The sequence below is a fragment of the Rhinatrema bivittatum genome, chromosome 8 (genome assembly GCF_901001135.1).
Source record: "Rhinatrema bivittatum chromosome 8, aRhiBiv1.1, whole genome shotgun sequence".
Lineage (NCBI taxonomy): Eukaryota > Metazoa > Chordata > Amphibia > Gymnophiona > Rhinatrematidae > Rhinatrema > Rhinatrema bivittatum.
In genome coordinates this window covers 65,599,886-65,625,065 of record NC_042622.1, presented here as the reverse complement: position 1 = coordinate 65,625,065, position 25,180 = coordinate 65,599,886, and the positions used below count along the sequence as shown (strand labels likewise).

General features: G+C 43.8%; 1 protein-coding gene and 1 long non-coding RNA gene across 4 annotated transcripts in view; one reads left to right on the top strand and one right to left on the bottom strand.

Annotated features, from left to right (window-relative positions):
- Window positions 1-25,180, bottom strand: part of NECAB3 (N-terminal EF-hand calcium binding protein 3) — a 295,795-nt gene that overhangs the window by 180,761 nt on the left and 89,854 nt on the right. Inside the window, exon 2 of the mRNA XM_029613752.1 lies at window positions 24,052-24,076. Within this exon, the coding sequence (XP_029469612.1) occupies window positions 24,052-24,076 (25 nt within the window). The remainder of the gene's footprint in view (window positions 1-24,051; window positions 24,077-25,180) is intronic.
- Window positions 9,907-24,436, top strand: LOC115097737. Of its 3 annotated transcripts, XR_003858322.1 has the most exons (5): window positions 9,907-10,156; window positions 21,181-21,315; window positions 22,348-22,806; window positions 23,272-23,340; window positions 23,926-24,436. It is a non-coding gene; the product is annotated as an uncharacterized LOC115097737 (long non-coding RNA). The 3 variants fall into 3 exon arrangements; XR_003858321.1 differs by having other exon boundaries at window positions 22,348-23,340; XR_003858320.1 differs by lacking the exon at window positions 23,926-24,436 and having other exon boundaries at window positions 22,348-23,775.

The window sequence follows — 25,180 nt, the reverse complement described above, 5'->3', positions numbered from 1 at the left end:
ATAAAATCTATCACTAAACAAGTGCCAAGACTATACGGTAACGTAGCTCGTTTATAATTACTCATAATTGTGAGTGTTTCCTGTCTTTTAACCAGTTTGCAATCCAGTATAGGACATTGCCTCCTATCCTATGATTTTTTTAGTTTTCTTAGAAGCCTCTCATGAGGGACTTTGTCAAATGTTTTCTGAAAATCCAAATTTACCACATCTACCAGTTCACCTTTATCCATGTTTATTCACCCCTTCATAAAAATTTAGCAGATTTGTGAGGCAACACTTCCCTTGGGTAAATCCATGCTGGCTGTGTCCCATTAAATCAAATCTATCTAATATTCTATGATTTTATTCTTTGTAATAGTTTCCATGAATTTTCCCAGCACTGAAGTCAGGCTCACCAGTCTATAGTTTCTGGTATTACCTCTGGAGCCCTTTTTAAATATTGGGGTTACATTGGCCACCTTCCAGTCTTCAGGTAGAACGAATGATTTTAATGATAGCTTACAAATTACTTGTAATAGGTCTGAAATTTAGTTTTTCAGTCCTTTCATAACCCTGGGGTGTATACCATCTGGTCCAGGAGACTTCAGTTTGTCAATCTGGTCTACTCCATCTTCCAGGTTCACCGTGATTTGGTTCAATTCATCTGAATCGTCACCCTTGACAATTGTCTCCGGAATGGGTATCTCTAGGACATCCTCATCGGTAAACACCAAAGCAAAGAATTAATTTAGTCTTTCCATGATGGCCTTATCTTCCCTAAGTGCCCCTTTAGCCCCTCAATCATCTAACGGTCCAACCAATTCCCTCGCAGGCTTCCCGCTTTGGATATATTTTTAAAAGTTTTTATTATGAGTTTTTGCCTCTACAGCCAACTTCTTTTCAAATTCTCTTAGTCAGTCTTATCAATGTTTTACATTTAACTTACCAATGCTTATGCATTTTCCTATTTTCTCCATATGGATCTTTCTTCCAATTTTTGAAGGAAGATCTTTTGGCTAAAATAGCCTCTTTCACCATATCTTTTAACCATATCAGCAATTGTTTAGCCTTCCTTCCACCTTTCTTAATGTGTGAACTGCGCTTCCAAGATGATATTTTCTAACAATGCCCACGCCTGTTGTACACTATTAACCTTTGCAACTTTCAGTTTTTTTCTATTTTTCTCATTTTATCAAAGTTTCTCTTTTGAAAGTTTAGTGCTAGAGCTGAGGATTTATTTATTGCCCCCATTCCAGCCATTAATTCAAATTTTATCATGTTATGATCACTATTGCCAAGCAACACCACCAGTATTACCTCTCTCACCAAATCCTGCACTCTATTAATAATTAGATCTAAAATAGCTCCTTTTCTCATCAGTTTCTGAACCAATTGTTCCATAAAACTGCCATTTATTCCATCCAGGAACTTCGTCTCTCTAGCATGTCCTGTAGTTACATTTACTCAGTATATATTTAGATAATTAAAATCTCCCATTATTACTGCACTACCAATTTAGGCCTGGATTTATCAAAATGCGGTAAGTACTGCATGCGATAGCAAAATGGGTGTGTTTTATGCTAATACAGCATTTATCACAATTTGTGCTAATTACCTGTGTGAAGAGCTAAGTTATCACAAATTGCAATAAGTGCCAGACCTGTCGTATTTCCTGCATTCAACCACCTGTAATATGAGAGAGAGAGAGAGACTGGCCATAATATCATGGCCCATAGGCAGGTATTTGTATCCCTATGGTAGGCCCACCTAGTAACTCGAGGTGGGGATTAGGCAAGTGTGTAGGGGGTTAGGGGCCACTTTGACATGCTACGTGACACCTACGAACAGAACAGTGGTCTCTTGTGAAGATTTGCTGGCATTCGGAGTGAGGAAACTCACTCCAAGATGAGATTTGGGCAAGGTTCTCTCAACCTAGCTTGATGGAAGGCCAGCAAATCTTCACAAGAGACCACTGTTCTGTTCGTAGGAGTCACGTAGCATGTCAAAGTGGCCCCTAACCCCCTACACACTTACCTAATCCCCACCTCGAGTTACTAGGTGGGCCTACCATAGGGATACAAATACCTGCCTATGGGCCATGATATTATGGCCAGTCTCTCTTTCTCTCTCTCTCTCTCTCTCTCAGCTCTGAAGCTGTCAATTCAGACTTACAGGAGACATCACAAATGGTGATGAAATGTCATCACACAGCCTAATGCATCTGAAAGAGGTGTGATAGCACTTCACAGGCAGGCTAACCTAGCCCACTCTCCACCCCTAACACGTTTTCACATTTTGATAAATGACCCCCTTAGTTAGCTTCCCTAATTTCTCTTAGCATTTCATCATTCGTCTTATCATTTTGGCCCATGGACGGTAGTATACTCCTGTTGCTATACTCTTCCCCAACACACTTGAGATTTCTACCCATAAAGATTCTATTGTGCATTTAGGGTTTCATATTCAAAAGCCATTTTGATGGATAACCTAAAGGATAAAAAAGGGACATTTTGAGGGCATTCTGGGAGGGGCTAAGATATCCAGCTAACCTACTGGGTATTTCTGTCTAGGTTAGCTGGATAACTTTAGAACTGCTTCTGAGCAGGCCTAAAGTTGGCCGGCCTTTTGTGGCCGGATAATTGGCTACTTACCCATATATCTTCAAAAGATATCCGGGTAAGTAGTATTCTTTATTAAAATAAACACAATAAAATTATGGGCCTCCCGGTTGGAAACCCCCCCCCCCCCCAAAGTATCAGTTATCTGCTGCCCCAGACCCCTTTCCCAACCCCTTCATCATGTAAAACTAAAAATTAAACTGTGACACCTTCCTTCCATTCCCACTAAATAGGAAACTTAAACCCCATCTACTGCCCTCTAACCACGCCCCCCCCCCCAGCATCTGAAGCCCTCCTTCCCACCACCCACCCACTCGGTGCCTTAACTGGGCCAATTCTTCCACTAGGATAGCTGATTCTTCCAATTCTTTCACTGGGATAGCTGAGCAATGCGATCCCAGCTACTTCCAGCTGAAAATGTAAATGTAACGAGGAAGAACTAGCTCAGTTAAGGTACCAGGTGGATGGGTGGAAGGGAGGGCATCAGATGTATTTATTTATTTATTGGTTTTATATACCGACATTCATCAAAGATATCACATTGGTTTACAGTATAACAGTAAATTACGCAAAGGATGTGTTTGACATAAAACAGGCAAGGATAAATAAACATCATAAACTACAACATGATGTGTAGTGAACTATATACATTGCACTATGACATTATATACATTACAGATACTATATAGATTGCAATAAAGGACTAATAAGAATGCTTCAACTATGCATTGTATACATTGCAGATAGTATATCCATTGCACTACAGGAAATGCACTACAGGAAATGATAAGAATGATTCAATTATGTAGGCTGGGAAATGTCTGGGGGAAGTTACTAGAAGGCTTTGGGGGGGGGGGGAAGTTAGGTATGAGAAGGTTGAGGGGGTAGATTAGGTGGTGTTAGGTGTAAGCTTTTGTGAACAGCCATGTCTTAAGTTTCTGCTTGAACATTTTTTGGCAGTCCTCTTGGCGTAGCTCTACTGGCATAGTATTCCAGAGGGCAGGGCCAGTACAGATAGCGCACGTGCTCTTGTGGAGGCCAGGTTGGTGTTTTTGGGGGAGGGAGTATGAATGGTGGCGAGGTATTGGTGTCTGGTAGGTTTAGTTGACTGGAGGAAACTCAAAGAGTCACTGAGCCAATTCATCTCTGGATTGTGCAGTGCTTTGTGTATGATAGAGAGGGTCTTATATTGGATGCGGGATGCAATTGGGAGCCAATGTAGTTCCTTTAGCACGGGTGTTATGTGTTCATTTCGGCACGTGTTAGTGAGCCTGTGTTTTGTAGTATTTGTAGAGGGTGGATGGAGTTTTTAGGTAAGCCTAGGAGGAATGAATTACAGTAATCGAGTTTGGAGAATATTGTGGTTTGAAGTACTGTATGAAAATCTGGGGGGTGGAGTAAGAGTCTTAATTTTTTAAGTGTGTGCAATTTAAAGAAACACTCTTTTAGTGTGTTGTTTATGAATTTCTTGAGGTTGATGTGATTATCCAGGATGACCCCTAGGTCTTGTACCTGTTGGGAGAGTAGGATTAGTGGTGATTGAGGGTGAGGCAGGGGAAGGGTGTTAGGGTGACTTTGGGGTGAAACAAGCATGATTTCGGTTTTGCAGTGTTCAGGGCAAGGTGAATATTAGTTAGGAGTCTGTTAATTGAAAGAAGAGTGGATTTCCAGATGTTCATGGCATTAGGAAGTGTGTCAGATACAGGAAAAGAATCTGCACGTCGTCGGCATAGATGTAGTGGGGAAGCTTGAGGCTGGATAGAAGATGACAGAGAGGTAGGATGTAAATGTTGAAGAGGGTGGAGGACAGAGTGGAACCTTGTGGGACTCCTTGGTCAAGGGGAATAGCTTTGGACTCATGGTTTCCTATTTTGACTTTGAAGTTTCGATTACTGAGATAGGACTTGAACCAGTTGAGTGCAACACCTGTTTTTCCGATTTCAGTTAGTCGTTGCAGGAGGATACTGTGGCTGATGGTGTCAAATGCTGAGGAGACGTCTGGGAAGGCTAGGATATAGGAATGACCTTTGTCAAGGCCTTTGATAAGTTGGTCGGACAGGGAAAGGAGGAGGGTTTCCGTGCTATGGAATTTCCGGAAACCGTACTGTGAGGGGGCGAGGAATTGATTGTCCTCAAGGTATTCTGTAAGTTGTTTATTTATTGTTTTTTCGAGAAGTTTTGAGATGAACGGAAGGTTTGAAATAGGGTGAGGGGGGCAGTTGGGAACAGTAGATGGGGTTTAAGTTTTCTATTTAGCGGGGATGGAAGGAAGGGGGAGGGCCAGGCCTAGCGTTACGGTTTAGTTTTTAGTTTTACATGATGAAGGAGTTAGAAGGGTCTGGGGCAGCAGATGGGGTGGGGTGGGGCGTTCCGGCCGGGAGGCTTACAATTTTATTGTATTTATTTTAGTAAAGCGTGCTAGTTATCCGGATAACTTTTGACATTTTTACCACTGCAGTTTTCATTTTCAGAATATGATTATGGGTTGTTTCAAAATGTAGTATTTTAGGGTTTTGATGGTGATTTTTTTTTTTTTTTTTTTTTTTTACATATCTGTTGAGTGTCAGCACATACAATTTAGTACAATTCCTGAGCTGAGGCTGAACTTAAGCTATATAGCTATATCATCATTGAATTCATCTTCCCTTTTAGTCTAAATTTAATTTATTGGTTTAAATAATTAAATATGCTCCCCTTGGAGATAAGTCAAAGTTCTGGTAGAAAGCAAAAGGTTTGGGTTGTCAGCTCTGGTAACTTGTAAATCAAAATCTGTTCAATTTGTGAATTTAATATACCTAGTTGCTGCAGATTGTAAACAGACCAGATGGACGGATTCCTTCTGTAGCTGCTGCATAATTAAATGACACGATATAAATAGAAACTAAACTTTCCTGCAGTCTACTAAGCATCAACTACAGAAGGAATGCTCCCTGGGCTTGTTAATCCATTTTTTCGGTATAGTACCCAAGGTGACAGTCATTTGAGCATATCACAGTGAAAAGAGAGAAGCTTCTCTTGCAGGAAGAAGGAAGCCATGACCTCAGAACTTATGAAAAATAGCATTTCAGGGCCAGGGCTGGGGCTTCTGCACAGCTCCCAGGGAGATACGCCTGGTAAGGATTGGCCTATCAAGGCCTCCGGCATGCCCTGGTGGATGGATGGGCCAATCATGTGGTTGGTGTAAACAGTGGTGGCCCCATGCCTGCAAAGCCACTGCGACTAACACCAACCCTACAACAGTGTCTCTCACAGAGTGGAGGCCTACCCCAAGGCTCTCCACTCACTTCTGTTTCTCTGTCTTCCCTATTGTGGTGTCCGCAATTTCGGTTCCAAGTCCAACTCCAACTCCACTTCCATAGGCCTGCTCCCTGCTTTCCACACCTCCCCCACCATCACCATGGTGGCAGGAATCAGTCCAGACACCTTGCCTCACACCCACCCTGCCTCTGTCTCTGCCAGCAGATCTCCTGTGGTTGCCTCACTGCTGGCTGAAGGCCTCTTGCTGCTCCCTGCCATCGGCCTTCCTTATACTTGGGCCACGGCAAAAATAAAAAAAAATCCTCCCCACATCACAGCCTTTTAGCCCATTTCTTCCCCACACAAACAGAAACCCACATCAACAGGCAGCCATGCCTGGATTCTGCATGATCACCAGTATAACCCTTTATGGACTGGCATGGTTAACAAGGGCACACAAAAGAAATGTATATCTGGGACTGTCTCCACTAATTCTCTCTTCTCTTCTGATTGTCCCCAAGGTGTGGGTTCTTTTTGTGGGGATGAAGGCAGATTTTTGTGGCCCAGGCAGTGGGGTGATTTCTTCCTAGCAGTGTGGATGTCTCTTTCACTTGGTTGATGTTCTGTGATGCTGTGCTGCAGGGACAGACAGGCAGGATACAGTACTGGGTGTTCAAATGAACTTTTACTGATTTTCTGCAAAAGTTTAAATCAATGTCCAGTCAGGTATAACGATTTGAGTTACAGATGCAGATCTGTGTAAGTGTTCCTGAGTTCATGTTCCCTGGGCTTTGAGCATAAGTTTACCAGATGAGTAAGGAACTCCTACCGGTGAAGAGATCCCCTTCAACACTGAAAAATCCTACCTGAGTCCAAGATTTACTGCTCTGTCACCCCAGCCTGTGTCCTGGTCCCTTAGGGTGGAGATCCAGTGGTGGGTTTCCAGTTTTTGTTTCTTTTCCTTACTCTCCAGGCCCCTTCGGATGGACCTCCCTGAGGGGAAGGTCTGTAGCACAATGAAAACCAAACTATTACAATCCAGCTTCTGGTGAGGAGCAGTGGATCAAAACCTCTTCATTACAAAAGAGGAAAAACACAAAAAAAAATCTAAAAATCTCCTCTGGAGTGAAATACTGTCCCTGCAACTCTTGCTCTCCTTAGACAGGGGCACACAGGTTCTCAGTTCCCTGGCCTCCAGATCCAGGGACTGGCCATCACCAAAGGTAGAAGGCTTCATACCAGGCCTCCAAAATAGACAAATCTTAATAAGTCTCTTATCAAATGGGAGGCAGACTCTCACAGGCAGGATGTGTGTTGCTTGGAATTTCCTCTAGAACAAAATACTGAGTGGGGTACATAGGCTTTACTCAGCTTAGAGGAAACCAAAACAGCTCCTAGCTAAGTTAAGGCTCTGACCCTCTCTTCTGGATAGGGATTAAACCATTACAGACATCCTCTGGGTGAGATACTGAAAAAATGGTTTGTCCCACTCACTATCAGCTACAAGGGCAAGGATCTGGGGCCATCTAGTGTGCAACCAGGGGGTCCCCACACCAATTGAATAAATAAGTAAATAAAATCTCTCTCTTTTTTTTTTTACTTATTCAAAGATGGAGGGAGAGAAGAATGAGAAAGAAAGCATGTGTGAGTGAGCACATGTGTGAGAGAGAGCGTGTGTGAGGGTGCATGTGTGTGAGTCAGTAAGCATGGCTATCTCAGTGAGTATTTGTGAGAAAATGAATGAAAGAGAGCATGTGAATTTGTGTGTGTTGTGAGTAAGCATATGAGAAAATATGTGTAAGAATGAATATGTGTGTTAGGGAGTGTGTATATTTGAGAGAGGAGAAAATCTATGCATACCCCTCACCCCAACTAATCCATGACAATCTCAGGGAATCAAGAGTTCCCAGATAATGAGAGCAGGGGATATTTTTTTATCCTTATTAGTTTTAATTATTGGATGTTATTTGATGAGTCTGCTGTATTAAAATATTTTACTAGTGTTTGGGAAATTTTAGAAAAAATTATGTATAAAATTTTAAATTTTTGGATGTTCTACTCATCAGCTGTTTTGAAATATGTATTCTTTTTATTAGTATGGTTTTACTATTATTGATGCTTTATGTTTCTTCATTCTATTGTTTGATGTTTTATGAGGAATGGTGATATTTCTGTTTTTCTATTGTTGCATTGCATGCAGGTCAGGATTGTTGCAGTTTCCAGTTCAGTTGTCTGCACTTTTCTATTTATACTATATGGTCTCTTTATTCTGTATTGAGTGCGGATCTTTGTGTTCTGCATGTGTGAATGAGGTGAAGTATTCTGTGAATGTGTAGTTTCTGTGTAGGGATCTATAGCAGCCTGACTTGTTCTGTTTTCCTAATAGAAAGTGTATTGGTGTTTTAGGGCTTGATGTAATATTTGCAGTGCTGCGTTTTCATAGGTAGGGTTGTTACTGTTTCAGTACTGGCAGTTAGTGCTATTTTGGTATAGGAGGTTTACTATATTGTAATTGTAAATTAGTTTACTCATGGCTTTTTGAGGGCCAAGCCTAAACTCAATATGTGTTATAATACATCTAATGGAATATTCAAAATGACATCAAACAACAAACATTTTTCAAGAGTTAAACTACATACGCTGTATGCTGTAGACTGTGCAAAAATCTTAACACCCAGAGGAATGCTTATATTTCATATGTGATCTTCATAATGCCCTGCAGTATCCTTGGGCATTGCTGCTCTATTCGTGATACTGCTTAAGGGCCATTTTAAATCATAGGTCGTGTACAGTTTTAAATTTTCTTTTTTTTTTTCTTTTTTTTAGCTTTTTCATGATTATGATAAAAATCAATATTAAATGCTTTTCAAAGCAGTAGATATTTGCCAGTACTTAGTACTTCCCTTGAGGTGGCGGAATTCCGTTACCGCTCTGTTCCAGTTAGATGTAGACGTTCCCTTAGAAGAGACAGCAGAGCCCCGCGGGGCTGTAATGATAACAACCGTGGGGGAAATTAATTCGAAATGAAATTGTGAAAAAGAAAAAAACCTCTTGAGACCCGGAGCACCGGCAATACAAATTCCGATATCAGAGAGGTCCCTGAGGCAGCTGGGATGCGAAACGTGATCACGTTGGACCAAGCTCTGCTATCTCTTCTAAGGGAACGTCTACATCTAACTGGAACAGAGCGGTAACGGAATTCCGCCATCTCAGGGGTAGTACTAAGTACCGGCGAATATCTATTACTTTGAAAAGCAATTAACCTTCACTTGCAAGTCCCCCGTAGGGTTCCCCTTTTCCCCATTTCATAACCTCCACCTCGCCCTGATGCTGCAGTAACAGTCCTTAACCAGCTGTCGGCTGGTCTGCATGCACCCTAAGTCTGGCCAGTAGGTGTTTCCACTGAGCAATGTTTGAGGCTCTCTCACCACCCCTCAGAGGCTGTGAATGCTGTCTTCATTAGTTCAAGGAAAGGGAAGGCAAATGCTGTGCGAGAAAATGCTGAAGGCATTTGAAGTCTGCTTCTATCACAACAAGTATATAAAAAAAGAACGTTACTTATGAACTTATGCTTAGTACTTGGTATCCGACTGGTCTTCATAGGGGTGCCTTGGAATGGGAATGTGTGAATGACTTGCACTTGGGAGTCCATTTAGGCACAAAAATCTTGCCCCTAAATTCCTGAAGCCAGCCTTGCTCCTAGTCTCCCTTCCAGTTCTGTGCTCTAACCATGACACCGACTCGTCCCATGATTCACAAAACTCTGTAACTCTACAGTGTAAAAGTGTTTCCACATTCCTCACTGCCAGCCAGCAAATGTGGAGCTTCTGAAGTGCTGAGTAACAATTTTTAGAAACTGAGCTAATGAGAGAGTGCCAGTGTCAGCATTTCCTCTGATGCCATATGCGAGAATAAAAATGGAAAATCAATGCAGTTAATGAGTGGCTTAGCTTTGAAAAATGCCATGTACTTATTATAAGAATCTGGTATTTCTCTCTGAGCTAATAAGTACCAAAGTGATTTAAATGGAACTGCAGTCTCATCTCAGCACACACACACACACGAGTCTGGAGTGCAGCAGCTCAGTGCCAGGAAAGTTCAAGGAATAAGTAGCAAAATTCTGCAACAGCAAAGAAAGACCAGCACAATATAAAGCTATATCAAAGTCCCTTCATGAGAAAACGGTTACCCGACTGCACAGAGCCCAAGTCGCCTGGTTCTTCTGGGAGACTTATGGGATGCCCGCCCCCTCACTTGTCTCCAGTGCCAAGTCTGTGGGCCGATGGACCTGAACACTCAAGCCCTGCACACTGAAGCCGAAGGTTAGTGGGAGTGCGTGCCGCGCAGGGACAATGTGAGAGAGAGAAACGTGCACTATCCCTGCAGCTGCTGAATCATACCGGACGGATGCAAACCATAGAAACAATATATATATATATATATATACACACACACAGTCACACTCTTTCCTCGTTATGGTTGCTCGTTACTGGTGACTGAATGAAGCAAGCATTTCATTTGCAAATCGGTAAATCTATAAAAAGATTTTCCTCAGTAATACAAGGAAAGAAAATTTTCATTGGACAGAATACCCAAGCCATTCCAGATCCCCCGACATTTGTGAATTCTGATCTGTTGCCAAGGGAGATGTAAGAATTGTGTGTGGTCGCTTCTCCTCCAATTAGAAACCCAGGTGGGGGGGGGGGGGAGGGGTAAAGTTCAAACAGCCCACACAATTCCCAGTTCCAAAAGGTGGTTCGAACGTATGCAATTCATGAAAAAAACATTCAAACGGAGCCTACCTGCATTGTTTTCTCTTTGAAAATCAGGGAGGGACAAAGCGGGCACGCTGAAAGTGTCCGACTCCTTTGAAGCTGCTGTTTGTGTGCAACAATTTGAAAAAACAAATGTCAGGGTGCTGTTCTCCCTTCCCCCGTCCTAAACATGCCCACGGGAACACCTCTACTTCCCGCGGCTAAAATCACACACAAATCGGAGCCGGTGTGGACTTTCAGCTGCATTTCAGTCTAGCTATGTTACTCCAGTAGGTGCTTTTCAAACTTGCTCCCTCCTGGTTTCAAATCTGAGCGATACACATTATTTTCAGAAGGAAAAAAAAGGTAAAAAAAAAAAAAAAGGCATATTTTCTCCCACCTCTATTTTAAATGATGAAAGTATGTATAGAAAAAGTGAAAATATTTTGGTTTGTCTTTTTTTTTTTTTTTTTTGCCTTCTGGGAGGCAAAATGTTAACTGCATTAATGTTTCAAATGCAAATCGGTATAGAAAATTTTGTAAAAAATAAATACATCTGAAGGTGTGTGAGCCCTTTGTGCAGTGGCATAATTGACCCAGCCTCAAGGGTGAACACACAAGGCTTACACCGTCAACTGGCGAACACGCCCAGTAGTGGTACAGTCTGGAGCTTCACTTTTACTAGCCGTTTCCCCTGCAGGTTGAGCCCTTAGGTTCCCGTGGCTGGCAGGACTTAAGCAGATCCCTAGGACAGTGAAGATAACTAGTCCAAACGTACACCGGAGTCAGGGTAGGTAGCAGATTAATGAGTCAGGGACAGGCCATGTTTGGGGCAGGCAGTTAGCAAGAGTGGTCAGGTCCAGGCAAGGGGTTAGGTCCAGGCAGCAGGCAATTGTGGTCAGGTCCTAGCAAGATCCGAAGAGTCAAGCCAAGGGTGGACAAAGACACACTGAAGACACTGGGTAGGATGAGTAGGACAAGGCGAGGCTGGATGAGGAAGGCTGGAGAAGATGAGGCAAGGGTGACTTTGGCAAGGCTGGAGAGCAGGGCTGGATAAGGCAAGGCTAGAAGACAAAGCTAGACGAGGCAAGACTGGAAGACAAGGCACAGGAACCAGGAACACAGACTGGAATCAGGAACCAACATACAGGAGCAACACTCACTACTTCAGGAGTAGAAGACCTGTTGCTGAGAAGAGGAACTGCTGCAGGGCCTTAGCTTATACAGGCCAGGATGCTGACATCATCTGGAAGCATCACTCCAGGTTTCCCCGACATAGAGCATGTTATGAGGTAGATTTTAAAAAGGTGTGCGTGCCACCCGGCGCGCGCACATGTAAACCCGATTTTATAACTTGCGCGTGCAGGCCCTATGTGCACACATGCGCGCACCTATTGGAAGACAGTGGCCTGGTTGGGATGGTAGCATCGATGTTGGTGGGAAGTCACCGCAATGGGAGGCCTTTGGCAGCAGCAGTTCACAGGACCATCCTATGAGCCATCAAATGGAACAAAATCTGGGCAAATTCAAGATTGTTCAACCTTTAGCCACATACACCAGGCTGCCTCTCTCTCACCAGTCTCCACTTCAACCAGTCTCTCTCATATCTGTCACCCTATACAGTCACTTCAGTCATTAAAAGTAAGCATATCCCAAAATGCCTGGGCCCCTTTCCTAAGATACAAAGGGATTGACAAATTCAAAATATGCATTTGCATTACATGGTTTTGCTTTTGCTGACTAGAACTTGATGGTATTATTATATTACTTGCTTACATTTGTTACCAGGCACTGGCAATCCCCCCACAAACATTAGCTTGCAACCTTGGCAACACAAACAAGTAACTAAGGAGACAGCTAGTTGGAATGCAGAATCATTCCTCTAGCTAACGAACTGCTCCCCCAATTGACACTTTTTCAGTTAGTGCATGCTAACATCCAGTTAGCGGGCACTAAGTCCCGTTAGTGTGCACTAACTCCGAAATTCAAATTTTTACAAAATTTCATCATTTTTTTCGTTTCGCGGTCTTACTGAAACAGAACAGAATAGACAATTTTGTTGCTGTTTTTTAATTAGTTAAAAGCAGCTGCATATCTCTAATAAAAATAATCACATTCTATGTTTATAAAATGTCTAAGGCAGCTAGAAAAAAAAGCAAGCCTCTTTGCATGGGATTCTAGACTAATCGCCTTTTAACTAGCACAATATATTATCAACCTCTTATCAATATACAAGACATTCATTACTCCTGCTCAAAAATGCAGAGTTGTTTTCATGACATTTCCAACTTTTCAAATACTCTTCTCCTTTTTCTCTCTCTGTGGATAACACTGAGCTGGTGTGTCATACCCCTCTTTGGCCATACTCAAGTCCTGTCAAAAAACCCCCTCAACATTTTGAGGCTATTTTTTAAATCTTACATCCCAATTCTCTATAATTGTAGCCTTGTTCATTTTAACCATGTTTTCTATCTTTTATTTGTCTTATCTGTGAGCCTGAGAGCTTCATGGAGCAGGGATTGCCTTTTTTAGGGCAATTTTTCAAGCAATCTGAACAGCGGTAAAGTCTACTCGCAGACTCTGCAAACATTTCCAAAGCAAACTTATGCATGCAAGCCCGAGCCACTTGGACTTAGGAGAGGCCTCCTGGATGGAAGCATGGAACACAGAGGGTTGAGCCGGAGTCCGAAGTCAAGGAACAAGTCGAAGTCAGAAGCCAGGAACAAGCCGAAGTCAGAAGCCAGGAACAAGCCGAAGTCAGATCTGCAACTAGAGACTCTGGGAGAGTAAACCTCGTTGCAAGCAAGGCATAGGGATAGCTGCAGGGTTTAAATAGCCCTGCAGTGTCTGACGTCATTGCAGGGCATTCTTCTGTTTTCCCATGCTGGTCCCTTTAAATCTTAGAATCTCTGCACGCGTGCGTGCGCACGCGCTAGGGGGCAGAGCCAGGCCTGGAGGATCGGCGGTGTCTCCCTCGAGGAGGGAGCACCGTGGCAGGAGTCAGAACTGGCCTTGCCGGCCGAAGAGAGTTCTCAGCGAGCCGGGCCAGTCCCGAGGTAGGTGGAGGGACTGGGGCATGGCCCGGGACCGTAACAGTACCTCCCCTCCTATGCCCCCTCCCCGGGGGCTTGGGCTTCGCAGGATGGTCCAAGTGGAACTGGCGAAGGAGGTTCTTGTCAAGGATATTGGAGGCTGGCTCCCACGTATTTTCCTCGGGGCCATACCCCTCCCAGGAGAGAAGATATTCCCATCTCCTATGAAAGAACTGAACTTCCAAGACTTCTTTTACTTGATAGGTAAAGTCTGGGTCAGCAGTGGGTGTAGCAGGATCTGGAGGTTTGTCATGGAAGACCGACAAAACTAAAGGCTTGAGTAAGGACACGTGGAAAACGTTGTGGATCCTTAAGGTAGGCGGAAGGCGAAGACGGTAGGAGGCCGCACCCACTTGCTCCACAATGGCAAATGGACCGATGTACCGGGGAGCCAAACGTATGGAGGGTATCCGCAGTTGGATGTTTTTTGTGCTTAACCATACCTTATCCCCAGGGCAAAATACCGGAGCAGAGCACTGCAGTCGGTCTGCGTATTTCTTTGAGTTAGCAGCAGTCTGCCATAGCCTTTCCCGAGTGGACTTCCACAGTGTATGTAGCTGTCGAGTGGAGATTTGCACTGCAGGAGACGATACTGTCAGAGGCAAAGGTAATGGAGGTCTGAGTTGCTTCCCATAGACCACATGAAATGGAGGCTTATTAGTGGCAGAATGTCAAAGAAAATTATAAGAAAATTCTGCCCACGGCAGCAGAGCCACCCAGTCATTTTGTTGGTCTCCAACAAAGGCTCGAAGGAAAAATTTCAAGGTTCTGTTCGTGCGTTCCACTTGACCATTACCTTGTGGGTGGAAGGCCGTGGTGAAGTCTAATTGGACTCCAAACTTCTTACAGAGTGCTCTCCAATATTTAGCCATGAACTGTGATCCTCGGTCTGAGGAAACATGGAGAGGGAGTCCGTGAAGACAATAGATATGCTGGGTAAAGAGTCGCGCCAATTCAGGCGCTATTGGTAGCTTGGCCGGCGGGCACAAAATGGGCCATCTTAGAAAATTTGTCAACGGTGACCCATATCACCGCCTTACCCTCAGATGGAGGCAGGTCCACAATAAAGTCCGTGGAGAGATGGGTCCATGGCTCGGTGGGAATGGGTAATGGAGGAGGCCCCAGGGGTGGCCGGGCAGGGATTTCTGTCAAGCACAGTTAGGGCAGGAACTTACATACAGAAGTACATCTTTCTTTACTTGAGGCCACCAGTAGTATCTGGTCAATAGCTCCAAAGTCCGGGCAACGCCGGGATGACCAGCAGTTAGCGAGTCGTGGGCCCATGACAGTACCTTCTTGCGCAGTCGAGTAGGCATTACCGTCTTGCCCACAGGCACAGCTTTAGAAGCCGCCAGGAGGACTTTCACCAGGTCTAAGATGTACTGAGGTGGTTTTGGGGTGTCCTCAGTCTCAGTAATTCGGGAGAGGGTGCCAGCCTGCACATTCTTACATGCAGGTTGGCAGCGAAGAAGGAAATTGAAGCGGCTAAAGAATAAAGACCCGCGAGCTTGCCGAGGATTAAGGCGTTGGGCTCGACACAGAAACTCTAAGTTTTTGTGATCAGTGTAGACAATTATGGGGTACTGGGCCCCCTCGAGCCACTGGCGCCACTCTTTGAATGTCAGCTTAATGACCAATAACTCTTTATCGCCGATACTGTAGTTCGTCTCGGTGGGAGAGAACTTCCAGGAGAAGTACGAGCATGGCAAGGATTTCCCTGTCTTGGATAGTTGACTTAGAACTGCTCCAATAGCGATGTCAGACGTGTCAACTTCGACAATAAACTGACGTTGGGGGTCAGGGTGGTAAAGACAGACATCTCGAAGAAAGGCTCTTTTTAGTTCCTGGAAGGCTTCTTGTGCCGCCTGAGGCCAATTTCTGGTGTCAGCTCCTTTTCTGGTAAGAGCAGTGAGTGGGGCCACTACCCGGGAGTAGTGTGGTATGAATTGGAGGTAGACATTGGCGAAGCCTAAGAAATGTTGCAGAGTCTTCACTCCCACAGGGCGAGGCCAATCCTTAATAGCTGCCACCTTATCTGGGTCCATATAGAAACCAATGGAGGAGACAATGTACCCCAGAAATGGCAGGGACTTTCGTTCGAACTGACACTTCTCTAGTTTTGCAAAGAAGCGGTTGATTCTCAGCTTCTGTAAGACCTGTCGAACATGGACACGTCATCCAAATATACGATTACCAATTTGAAAATCCGCTGGGGCATTACACAAACCAAAAGGCATGACCAGATATTCGTAGTGCCCATCTCTGGTGCTGAAGGCGGTTTTCCACTCATCGCCGGGTCGTATCCTTACAAGGTTGTAGGCCCCCCGGAGATCCAATTTGGAGAAGATTTGGGCTCCCTGCAGACGGTCTAGGAGTTCCGGAATCAGCTGTAATGGGTACCTGTCACGCTTGGTTATGGCGTTCAGATCGCGATAGTCGATACAGGGCCTGAGAGACCCATCCTTCTTAGCCACAAAAAAGAAGCCGGCACCGGCTGGGGATTTAGAGGGTTGGATAAAGCCTCGATCCAGGTTTTCTTGTATGTAGCTAGACATAACCTTGGTCTCCGGGAGGGACAAAGGGTACACGCGTCCCCTCTGGGGTGTTGTGCCAGGCATCAGGTCAATGGCGCAATCAAAGGGTCGGCGTTCTGGAAGAAGTTCCGCCTTTTCCTTGGAAAATATGTCCAAGTAGTCCTGATAAGGTTCAGGTATAGTGAGGGATGTTGTGCGAAGCGGGACAGCGGATCGGGAGACCATGGCTAGGCAGGAGTTGAAACAGGAGGCGCCCCAGGATGCAATTTGAAGAGTCTCCCAGTTGATCATCAGAGAATGCTTCTGAAGCCAGGGTAGGCCCAAGACAACCGGGTGAATCGATCTCTCCAGAATAAGGAATGATATCTCCTCCATATGGAAGAGACCCGTGCGGAGCATTAATGGTTTAGTGCTGGTGGAGATGCTTCCTGGAAGAAGGGTTCCCTGGATGGAGGAAACTCGGAGTGTCGGGTGAAGTGGCTGAACGTCTAACTGCAACTGCTGGACCAAATCGTAGAGAATAAAGTTCCCTCCGACTCCGGAGTCCAGTAAGGCCAGGGTAGTGAAAGAACCACCAGGATATTCTAGGGTCACCGGTACAGTGCATTGAGGAGCAAAATTTGCTTCTCCTAGGGTCAGCTCCCTGATGAGACCTAGGACCTGGCACTTCCTGGCCATTCACCACATTGAGCCAGGAAATGTCCTATGCTGCCGCAGTACAAACAAAGGCCCAAGGAACATCGGCAAGTTCTCTCCTCCTGGGAGAGAGGACCTCGTCCCAGCTGCATGGGTTCAGGTGCTTAGTTGTCAGAGGGTTTCGGGGAATATGCCCCAGGTCGTGGGAAGCAGGGGCCACATTACCCAATCTCCGAGTAGGTCTTCCCTCATGGCTATGAAACTGTAGTCGACGGTCGATCCTTCCTGCCAGGTCAATCATAGAATCCAAATCGTCGGGGAGCTCCCTGGCCGCTAGTTCATCCCTGAGGCGAGGAGACAGCCCTTCCAAGAAAATCCCATGGAGGCTGTCCTCTCTCCAGTCTAGCTCAGTGGCCAGGGTGCGGAATTTGACCGTATACTCGGCAAGTGATCGTGTACCCTGACGTAGGCGTAGGTGTTCCGTAGCTGCCATGGACCTGCGGGCAGGTTCATCGAAAATTTGTCTGAAGGAAGCCACAAATTGTTCCAGATTCCCCAGGATAGGGTCTTTATGTTCCCATAATGGCGAGGCCCAGACAAGGGCCTGACCTTCCAGCAGGGAGATGATATAGCTGGTCTTGACTACATCAGACGGAAATTGCGACGGGAGCAAGGTGAAACGAACAAAGCATTGGTTGAGAAAATCACGGCACTGTTTAGCGTCCCCTGAGTTCCAGGATGGGGATGGCAGCTGTGTGGCTGTCACCAGTTCAAGGCTAGGCATCTGAGCAGGCACTGGCTGTAGTAATGGAGGCATGGCGTCCATTCGGGTTGCCAGTCTTTCCACAGTGGCGGTCAGGACATCCAGACAATGTTGTTGTTGTTGCAGTCACTGGGCAATGCTAGGAATGGCTTGGAGACCAGCAAGGTCCGCCGGGTCCATGGCCTTGCAAACTGTTATGTTCGTGGACCCTTGAGCCGGCTGTAACAGATGGTGACGCACTGGGGGAAGGCCCCCAGTGGAGGTAGCAACCTGTAGGTGGCCCTAGGCAGGAGACCAGATGGATCTTCACCACTGGAAGCCCGAGATCCCCCCAGGAGGAGCCTGTGAGGATCCGAGCCACTTGGACTTACAATGGTCTCCTGTGGGCAGTGACAGGAGTGACGTCCTGGAGTGAAGATGAAGAAACTGATGCCAGGAGGCCAACTGGAGCTTCACCACCCGGAAGCCCGAGGTCCCCCCAAGAGGAGCCCGTGAGAACCCAAGCCACTTGGACTTAGGAGAGGCCTCCTGGATGGAAGCATGGAACACAGAGGGTCGAGCCAGAGTCCAAAGTCAAGGAACAAGCCAAAGTCAGAAGCCAGGAACAAGCTGAAGTCAGAAGCCAGGAACAAGCCGAAGTCAGATCTGCAACTAGAGAATCTGGGAGAGTAAACCTCATTGCAAGGCAAGGCATAGGGATAGCTGCAGGGTTTAAATAGCCCTGCAGTGTCTGACGTCATTGCAGGGCGGTCTTCCGTTTTCCCACGCTGTCCCCTTTAAATCTTAGAGTCTCTGCGCGTGCGCATGCTAGGGGCAGAGCCAGGCCTGGAGGATCGGCGGCGTCTCCCTCGAGGAGGGAGCACCGCGGCAGGAGTCAGAACGGGCCTTGCCGGCCGAAGAGAGTTCCCAGCGAGCCGGGCCGGCCCCAAGGTAGGTGGAGGGACCGGGGCACGGCCCGGGACCGTAACACCAACTCTTCCTTAACTCCGCCCCCTTCCCTCTCTGAAGCACCTCTCCTTAGTGTGCGTATAAGTACATGTGAAACTGGGAGACATGTATACTTTTACATTCGCTGAACCTGGGTCAGTTTTACTATTACCATCTATGTACATAAAATTAGATTTTATGCATATAAATGGCTTTGAAAATTATCACCTTTTGTGTATTACAGCACTGCATATGTCTAGTAGCACTACAGAAACAATAAGCAGTTGTAGTAGTAGTAGTAAGAAAATCACCCAGCATGCTCAGATCATATCAGTAGAAAAGGGATGGCCAACTCCAGGCCTCCAGAGCAACAAACTGGCCAGAATTTCAGGATAACCACACTGCACTGCTTCCAATGTATGCAAATCTATCTCATGCATATTCACTATGAATATCCTGAAAACCTGGCCTTTTTGTGCTTCTCGAGACCCTGAGTTGGCCACTCCTGTAGTAGAAAGAAAGGGCAAGTAAGCAATATACTTGCCTACATTTGCCTGGTCTGATATAAATCTCCCCAGAAGTACTTATGTGCCACAACTCCATAGGAATCAATGGAGAAAAAGGATAAATTTAAAAAAAACAAAAAAGCCTATATTTTACTATGGAAAAAGACAAGGTCCATATTCAAAAGCCATTTAGATGGAGAACTCAAAAGTTATCCTTCTAAATGGCAACACCTGCATAGTAAGACTTATACACCTAAATTCTAGCCAGCTAATGAGTTATGCGGCTAGAATAAGCTTAACTTAACACATAATCTTAACTTATGCAGCTAACTCTGATCATGCCACTGACCTTTCCTAAAGTTAGCTGCATAAACATATGTGGCTAACTTTAAGATAGCTGGGTATACCCTACTAGTTAGCCAGATTGGTTTTTCTGGCTAACTAGCCAAGTTGCTCAGCAGCTGAATATTGCCCGACATTTTTCTAGGAACCTTATAGATCTGGACTGTACAATTCCGGTCCTCAAGAGCCACAAACAGGCCAGGTTTTCAGGTTACCCAAAAAGAATATGCATGAGTAGATTTGCATACATTGGAGGCAGTACATGCAAATCTATCTCATGATTATGCATTGTGGATATCCTGAAAACCAGGCCTGTTTGTTGCTCTTGAGGACCAGCGTTGGCCATCTCTGCTATAGATAATGGTCTACAATATTTAGGAAAGCCTCACACATGTAGAAATAACGTCTAATCCTTATTGCATACTTTGCTTTGCACATATTCTCTTTTCAACAGCATTCACATTAAGCAGGACTATTCCTTTTATAAATGCCAGTTCAAGTCTTTTCACAACTTGGAAGCTGTATTTTCCACTTCATCCACCCTCAGCTAGTTTGTACCATATAATACAGGAAAAAATATTCAAAGATGGGTTAGCCAGATAAGTAGCATTTTTTAGACATATCCAGCTAGCTTACTGAGTCAGAGAAGTGGTGTTTCAAAGCTTATCCAGGTAAATAAATCAAAATGCTACTTATCTGGCTAATAGGATCAATTTTCAAAATGCTATAAGGCGTTTTTGCATGAGTTAAGGGCTTATCGCATGCGTTAAGCCCTTAACACATGCAAAAACGCCTTATAGCATTTTGATAAATGACCTTATAAGTTAGAACTTGTCCGATAATTATTGCTACTTAGCTGGATAAGTTCCGCTTTCAAGACTTAGCTGGATAAATCAGAATTTATCCAGATAAGTAGTGTGCAAATGCTATATTCATGTATTTTTACATCTACTGTAACTTAAAAAGATTTTACCTGTGTAATTTACATGCATTTATCTCCCATAAGTCAGGTTTTATAAGTATAAGACAAGCAACTTTCTAGCAAGTACGTGGTAATGAAATTACCAGTTTACCAATTAGTTTATCAGCCTAGTCCATCTGCAGGTCTCCTAGATCCTCCTGAGTCTTCAGCCTCGACTCCTCCCATTTCACCCAGACTGCCCACCCAGTCAGTATTTCACTTTTAAGATGTTTATAATCACTTACTCCAGATATAGAGCAGGTATAAGTATATGCGAATAAGCTGCCAAATCTACATGCATAAATTGCTTATAAAATAGCAGCTTACTTGTGTAAATGTTGGCCCTGTCCCAGAACGCCCTTAGCCTACCTCTTTTTTACACATGCAAATTTGCTCACAGACCCTTGCACATGTATTTTGAAGTTTATAAAATAGTATATCCATGGGTATATGGTATTTACATACGTATATGCGGATTTTTACGAGCGCAACTTTTGAAAATTCACCTCAGACTGTGCAGGTTTAAAAATGCACAAAGAGCTCACAGGACATCAATTCAATTCTAAATTCTGACATCCAACCCCTATCCCAAGTCATATGCTCACCTCAGCAGTAAGAGAAATGGACTGCACAGATGTGCCAAAATCCACTTACAGGTTCTCTTTTTCTTTGGTTTTATCCATTTGTTTTTATAAATTTTCTGTTCTTTTTACATTTTATTGTTTTATGTCTTTTTTTTACATGATTTTATTTGTACATCACTTTGATTTACACTTATAAGAAATGTGAACAATCAAAATCAATAAATCATTTAATCAAATCATGTTACAGAATGCCACAGAATACAGAGAGGAAATGAGAAACTATAATAAAAGCAAGACATTCCACCCCTTGGAAACATTGGAAGCTATAAGCATGCAGAGAGCCCTACTGGGCCTGAACTAAAGAAGCATACCAAGTAATTAGGTGGGTAATAGTTCCCCCCATGAGGACATGTTAATGGTGGAGCCCTGAATCTATAAAAAAGACTAGTGACACCATTTTGCAGGCATGGATTTTGAGTTGCCCTTTCCATGTTTGCTCCTGGTTTTTGTTTTGTGTTGGGGGAAAAGGGCTTTTGGGTTTCTCGGAAAGAAACTTGGAGTTCAGACTAGAAGAATAGGGCCTTTTTCTTCCATTTTAATGATTCCAGCTTTTGACCATTTTAGTTGTTTGGGGAAGAAGTCTATCCACCCTTCTTTTCCTCATTTTCGGATTACCTTTTGAAAGTGGTTTTATCATCATTCATCTGAATCCCTTTGGATCCAATAGCTCAGTGAATGTCACCTTGAAAGAACATAGGAGCTTCTCATCTGGAGAGACTCAGTAAGCCTTTAGAGGTTACTATTGGATTGAATTCTCATTTATTCTGAGGAGGAAATGAGGACCTTAGAAGAAGAACTGCGTCACCTTTCAGGTGTGGACTGCTATTGCTTGATTAGTGAAGAGAGGAGAATAAGAAGTAATTCTATTCATCTAGAGCAAGGTATACAATATGGTACTTTCTGGTGTATCATACTAGCTGAGTTACATCTGCCTGCATCCTGAAATTTATAATTGGCAAAGATCAGGAATGAATTAACATGCATTGAATATTATAAAGTCACAGATTTATTGATGAGCCAAACATGTAAATAGATCGCATCGTCAGTAAAGTTAAGCTTCCAGCATGATTATTACTGCTGTATGCAAAGACAGTCTTAATAATGCTCAGTACCTTGGAGATCAGTCGCCCCCGGACAGGGAATCTTGGAACTCAGGGATGGGCTTTAGCAAATATCTGGGAAAGTCTGAATATCTTAAGCCCTTGGAATTGAAGGTGGCCCTCAGCCCAGGGGTTACAACTTACAAGTACATGTCCTTCAATGTTTTGGTGTTGGTTTAACTTAATGTAACGTGAGTACAGTCCTGATTTTCTATTTGGCATTGCAATGGAGGCCTGTTATTATTTTTCTGCAGAACGCAGTGGGATGGGAGTTATAAAATAAAGATTGAACCAGTATCTCATGAGTGCATGGAGGCGGGCTGGTAACTCTCTAACCCCGTAGGACTGCTCGTTGTAACTCTGCTCGTTCTACCTGTCTGTGGGCCCAGATATTGCCAGCATGGTGCTCATACAAGTACACTGGATCCAGGGGAAGACCGAGGCACCAGAGAGGGATAACACCTGACCAGAGAGAGCAATTCTAGAAACCCAACAACCTTCTGAGATGACCAACACAGGACAGCAGAATCATGACCCTTCTTGGATGATAGCTATAGCCAGTCAGGGATGACATCACATGTCCACTATCCCTAAACCATGAAAGTCAGAGGCTGGAAAGTATGATAGTAGATGGACAACTCTACACAAGCCCTGTTTCTTATGCACTTCCTTCAAACACCTGCTGCTTGCCACTGAGAGAGATGAGATTCTAGGTGAGGTGGATCTTTGGTCTAATCCATTTTGGCAAGTTTTAGCTTTTTATGCATGAACATTGCTACAAAGAAATATTGCTTAGCTGGTGAGCATTAATTATATATAGTACATGTAAAATACAGGATATATTAGTCAAATAATGTTGTACCTTTGCAGATGGCTTTTGTTAGACTATATTCTCTATAGGAGTAATTTTCAAAAGCATTTAAACACTTAAAACTGGGTTTTATGCATGTAAATGCACTTTACCTATTAAGTGGGCTTCTGAAAATTGCAACAATATATATCGTGGAATTGTCAATAGGTTGTACATGCCTAAGTGCACTTTAAGCATGCAATTGGGCTTTTGAAAATTGCTATGATAGTATGTTACATTTACGCATGTAACTCCTTTGTAAATTCACCTAATTTTGTAAGAGAACATTTTCTTTTATATTCTTGTATATCTTGTTTCATATTTGCAGACAGACGTCTTGAGTTCACTAGTGAGGAATAATCACATCAGTGATCATTTACCTAAGGCATTCACCAGGGTGAGCACATGGCACTGCTTGCTGATGTCATTCTTGCTGCACTCACAAACAGATTTATGATGTGTCCTGGGACATCCTGTACTGCATATGCACAGTCAGGCTCATTTGGTTGCCCAAACGCTAATAAGATTTATCTTTATCTGCAGCACCTCTTGTTGTAACATATTGTATACAGCACCTCTTGCTTTTTTGTGATTGTGATAATTGAAATTCATTTGCATCCAAACAAAATAGTTGTGTCTGGAAGACACCTTCGGACTGAGGAGGGAGTGCAACAAATTTGATATCCCCAAAAAATCAGATACATCAGTACAAGTCTCTGAGATGTTCTCCTAAGTCTATGTGTCTGTTGAGCATCTGTCTGTCATGCATACCTGTCATATGTGTGTGTGTGTATATGTGTAATGCATATGTATCATGTGTATGAGTGGTGTGTGTCCATGTCATATATGTGTCATATGTGGTGTGAGTATCTCTGTATGGTGTACCTGTGTCATGCATGTGTGTGTGTGTGTGTGCGTGTGTGTGTGTGCATGCATATTTAACTCTCTCTCTCTCTCTCTCTCTCTTTAAAACCTGTGCCAGCTGGTTGCTCATAGGCAATGTGTTGCCATTTGCTAAAAGGGTCTCACAATCAACAGGACCAGACAATTTCTTGTGAACCTGAGTCTCCATACAGTTCTGACAAGGAAGATTTCCCATAACACTCACCATTCTTATCTGCTCTTCGGAAAATCTGAAAAGGAAACAGATAATGGATGATTAAAAATAAAATTAAAAAAGGAACGTTTTCTTTCAATTGTCAATTCAGAAAACTCTGCATCAGCAGCACAGCATGAAAGTCATTAGTTCAACAGCTAATGAAAATTAATTTGAAAAAAATCACTCCTGATTATTTAGAATGCAAGTTAATTAGGATCTTATTTCAACTTGGCTTAATTTCAATACAGAAAGCCCTCAGGAAAACTTTTATGCAATACTGATGATATGATTTCTTTTTACCATGTTGTACATGTTTTCTGTAAATGAAATTAAAGAGGATCATAATCCACTCACTGAGGGGGTTCATTCAACAGATTGAATTAAATAAAGATGTCAAAAGCTCCCACTTGAATTTGAATATCACAAAGCATGAGGTTTGGGGGGAGCAGGGCACCCTATAAACCAGATGTCTCCAACAAATGGCATCCTTCGATGACACCAAGACCAGTGACTAATGAGTTAAGGAGCATCTTCATTTGGATTCCACAAAATCTTTTTGATCGGGGAACATGTGCAACTACAGAGTAAACCCAAGCCTCAGACTTCCGCTGTTGCCCTAGCCAGCTTGCATATTACTGAAACGAAAGTTGCAGAACTACGCTGGCTCCCTATTATCATAGAATTAGGTTCATTTATTGATTGCTCGATTTAGCATATTTATATCCCACACTTACTACAACGCTCAGGGTGGCATACAATAAAACATTCATAAAATTGCAAACAGAGATTCTATGGGTCCACATTCAAAGGCATTTAGTCAGATAACTCGCAAATACTCTGGAAACCTTATCACGGATGTATTAAGCCAGTCCTGTAAAAAGGTCTCACCTACAACTTGTTTGTTGACTCAATTCCATGTATCTAAAAGGACTGGCACGGCAAACCCAAGTCTTTTCTCCTGGATAAGTGGCAAAGTTTTGAATAGTGAGCCATTTATCTGGCTAAACTTTAGCTGGATAAGTCAATGCTAGCTAAAATGTATCTGGATAAAGAAAGAGGTGCTCTGGGGGCCTTCTAAGGTGCGGTAAAGTTACCTGGCTAACTTGGCAGATTTTCCACTAGAACCAGCTTACAGGCC